The sequence below is a fragment of the Buceros rhinoceros genome, unplaced genomic scaffold (assembly GCF_000710305.1).
Source record: "Buceros rhinoceros silvestris isolate BGI_N320 unplaced genomic scaffold, ASM71030v1 scaffold6956, whole genome shotgun sequence".
Taxonomy (NCBI): Eukaryota; Metazoa; Chordata; class Aves; order Bucerotiformes; family Bucerotidae; genus Buceros; species Buceros rhinoceros.
In genome coordinates, this window is record NW_010419249.1 from 41985 (window position 1) to 46311 (window position 4327).

General features: G+C 47.5%; 1 protein-coding gene across 1 annotated transcript in view; it reads left to right on the top strand.

The window, feature by feature from the left end:
- CAPN5 (calpain 5) overlaps positions 1 to 4327 on the top strand; it is a 36977-nt gene that overhangs the window by 26719 nt on the left and 5931 nt on the right. Inside the window, exons 3-7 of the mRNA XM_010138829.1 lie at positions 1318 to 1526; positions 1915 to 2107; positions 2673 to 2866; positions 3593 to 3670; positions 4168 to 4322. Of these exons, the coding sequence (XP_010137131.1) occupies positions 1318 to 1526; positions 1915 to 2107; positions 2673 to 2866; positions 3593 to 3670; positions 4168 to 4322 (829 nt within the window). The remainder of the gene's footprint in view (positions 1 to 1317; positions 1527 to 1914; positions 2108 to 2672; positions 2867 to 3592; positions 3671 to 4167; positions 4323 to 4327) is intronic.

The window sequence follows — 4327 nt, forward strand, 5'->3', positions numbered from 1 at the left end:
AAAAAAAAAAAAAAAAAACAGAAGGTTCCAGCAGTGGGACAAGGGTCAAGGTATGGTGCAGGGGGTCGCACCATGGCCTGGGACTTCCTAAAGAGTCCATTTCCATTCAGTGTATCTGTGTCCTGTCCTATCCATGCCAACACTTGCAGCTGTCTCCGCAGGACAGTGACGACTGGTATATTGGAACATAATTTTCCCTGTGGGCATGTTGCGATTTTTCCTCACTTAGGTCACTGTGCTTTGGGAGCAGATAAGTAAAGAAGCAAAGGTGTGGACAGTTGGTCGCATTACTGCAACTGAATCCATCAGGACTTGTCAACTACTGACTATATTAACTATACATGGCCTCACAGCCCACCGTGGCCATAAAGTAAAACCATGTTGCCTTCATCCTCTACAAAAGCCAAGCTCTTGTGGGGCAGTTCCTTGCTGTGTGTCTCTGTGTCCTGGTTTTAAATAAAATGCAGATCCACCTAGATGTAGCACCTATGCATGGCTGTGCCCATTTCTGTCCCAACTCTTGGGTGGATTTTCCATCCAGAGCAAAGCTGATGGTGGCTGCAGCCATGGAGGACTATGGACTTTGGCATCTACCCTTTACTTGTGCCTGTCCCACTGCTAGTGCAGATGACAGTGGCACCAAACCTGTGCTCCCTCAGCCCCTCAGCTGCTCCAAGGTTTCTTTCACCCCACTCCCTCTTTTCCTTCTTCTAGCAAATCACCACTCCACGCTTGCTTGGATGAGTATGGTAGCTCTTGACAGGGAAAAATGGAGACCTTGTGGGAATAGGGATCTCACATTTCCCACTTTTATTTAGCAGAGCAGATGTGTGCAAAGCATCTGGTCCCTGTTCATTGTCACCAGGCAGATGAATACTACACTTGCTCTTGAGCCAGCCAAGTCACATCAGAATCAAGTAAGAGACTCAAAGAAGGTGCCCTCTCTTAGTGGTAGCCTACTGACACTAAAATCAACAAAAATGTAGTCATAAAAATAACCACCATACCTTGGTCAGACCAAGGACTCTTCTGCTTCTGTAGCGTGTCTGCAGCAGTAGATGGCAGCAAATGTCCATGGTAGAATTATAAGGAGAACAAGGATCTTTAGCTCCATCTTCCAAGGTATGATGGAGTTTAAGCTATACCAGTACATGTTCATCTGGAGAAATTGGGTCCAAAATCTGGTCCAGACAGGCTATAAGCCTGTCCCCCTCATATTCTTCTTTGTCTTTGATATCGTCTGTGTTAGTTCCCAGATGAAAGTCAAACGCAGCAAACAAGGGAATAACCTGGGTGCATGCGCCTCCTCTCTTGCAGGTCATCCCAGACTGGAAGGAGCAGGAGTGGAATCCTGAGAAACCCGAGAGCTATGCAGGGATCTTCCATTTCCAGTTCTGGCGTTTTGGTCAGTGGCTGGACGTGGTGATAGATGACCGCCTGCCCACGCTCCACAACCAGCTTATCTACTGCCACTCCAACTCCAGGAATGAGTTCTGGTGCGCCTTGGTGGAGAAGGCTTATGCCAAGTAGGTACCTGGGCAGTTACAGAGCAAACTGGGACCTGGGTACCCTGTTTTTCCATTCTATTCATTCATCAGTTGATTTACACCAGAAACTGTAAGAAAAAAACCTTCTCTAGCCTTAATTTACCTTCAAAGCAAAATATCCTCCAACTCCATGTTTGTTTAAGTGACACCTATCCTAGAGATTTGAAGTTCCCTTTAGTTCCCTTTACTTTGTCCTGTGACAGCAAGAGTGCTGCAAGCAGCATAGGTCTTCTTTTTAACCCCTAGTTTGCTGTCTTCACCCACTGAAAGTTTTTATTACAGATCTCTATTCTCCAGGCTGCCCCAAGAATTTTCCCCTTAAAATGTCGAGTCATGTTGTTGTGCCATCCCTGTCACCCTCTTTCAGATTGTCAGGCTGTTATGAAGCCCTGGATGGAGGCAACACAGCTGATGCACTGGTAGACTTTACTGGTGGGGTCTCTGAACCTATTGACCTGACCGAAGGGGACTACATTGCTGATGAAGCCAAGCGAAACCTCCTCTTTGAGCGGGTGTTGAAGGTGCACAACCGGGGAGGCCTCATCAGTTGCTCCATCAAAGTAAGCAATGTCACCTCACACTCTCATGGGAAAAGACATTTTAGGATGCAGTTGTCTTACATGCTCACAGACTTCTAAATTAGATCAGATAGATCATGGGCAAGAGTTCCTCCTTCTTCCCATGAATGTCAGAGAGAGTCAAAAAGCCTGGATGTCAGTCCTCTTTACTCCTCATTGGTATGTCCAAAGGCTTAGTTTCATCACACCACCGTTTACATGTTAGGAGACGATTGACCTCAGAGGAGAGCGTTTTGGTGTTTGCATGGGGCCATATCTACAAACACTGGATGCCAGACCTCCCATTACAACCAGCAGAATGAGCTTTATTGGTTGACAGTATGCGAACATAGAGACCTCAGGCACTAGATGAAGACCAGGAAGGATCTAGCAACTAAAATGGCATCTGATAAATCTGCCAAGGCAACCGGCTCTCTCCCTGAGCACTGGTGTTCTTCTTTTTGGCTCAGAGAAACCTGCAAGGAAATCTGAGCTCTGTTTCTTCCTAGTCTCTGCAAAGGTGGTCACATCCCTGTGGTATAAGTACTGTCTGTGTCTCCCTGACCAGGCTATGTCAGCAGCTGACATGGAGGCCCGCCTGGCCTGTGGACTCGTGAAGGGCCACGCCTATGCGGTGACAGATGTGAGGAAAGTCCGTCTGGGCCATGGCCTGCTGTCCTTCTTCAAGTCGGAGAAGCTGGACATGATCCGCATGCGCAACCCATGGGGCGAGAGGGAGTGGAACGGCCCTTGGAGTGACACGTGAGTTAGGATAGGCAGCAGCAACTTTTTTTTGGTGGGAAAAGATAGTTTGGAGCAAGCCTTGAGACATGAGACAATTTGACTACATCAACACCCATAGGATAACATTGTATGGGCAGTTGTGAGATGCTGCTTCAACCCATGTCCTAAACCTACCATTTCATTGGGTAGATTCATTCTTTGCTCTGTGATCCCTGGAGGTCCACAGGAAGGTGGCTGAGCTTGGCAGACCTTCTCATTAAGGCTCTGTGGGTGTGGTAGTGAAATTGCCAGCGTGTTCACACTAGCGAAGGATGGTTATAACTCATCTTTCTGCTCCCAGTCTTATTCCAGCAAAAATAGCACCCAACAGAATCAACCTCTATCACCACTACTGCTGTGGTATCTCTGAATGGGGTGAAGGACCAAGGGCTGGTGTAACCAGAGCCTTTGGCCAGAGTCTATTTTATTACCTTCACTGATAGTGTTGTGAATGTACCGGCCAAACAAAGTCTTGCCAAGCTGGATTCAGTTCCACTGGTCAGGAAGGAAGTTGAAGCTCCAAGCCGTGCTGCACTTCCCCATGTTTGGAAGATGAGCTAACCAGAGCAGCGTGAGGACTGGTTGCATGGCTGGAGCTTTATACAGGCCTTGTGCCCTTGAGAGATCTTACCAAGGCCAGATAGCCTCTTAAATTCCTGTGTGTCCCCTTGCCCTCACACTAATGATCCTGTACTCTTCCCACAGCTCTGAGGAGTGGCAGAAAGTGAGTAAAAGTGAGAGAGAGAAGATGGGGATGACAGTGGAAGACGATGGAGAGTTCTGGTGAGTCCCTCCTGGGGTTGTCACTATGGGCCATACCCACAGAGTCCTCACATTCCCAGAGCAAAAGGCTTCCAGCCTTAGGATCTTGAGTGAAGCCTCCTCCTTAAGCCCACAAGTTTTAATTTTGGATGGCCATGACCCTAAGACTGCAAGTTGTATCACATTGGGTCCAAATAATTTCACTAGGGTACTGGAACTTGATAGGAATGTGCTGAACTTAACAGCCTCACCAGGTAAACTTCAACACAACATGTACCCACGAGTGGAGGAAGGGCCACCACTCTGCTTGTCCCACTCCAAACCACATAGCTTTATTGTTTAAACTGTAGAAGAATTATTTACTGCATGCATGGAGAAAGGTATCTCCATCTCTTCCGTTATTCATCAGCCGTCAGAGGTTATCCACACACAGTCTAAGAGGTGATCAAGAAAACCCCTGCAGAATATTGTTCAGGGGAATGAATCAGCTCACCCCACCTCTGTACTTTCTGACTTAGGATGACCTTTGAAGATTTCTGCAAATACTTCACAGACATCATCAAGTGCCGTCTCATCAACACGTCCTACCTGAGCATCCACAAGACCTGGGAGGAGTCAGTGCTACATGGGGCATGGACCAGAGACAATGACCCTTTGAAGAACAGCTCTGGAGGCTGC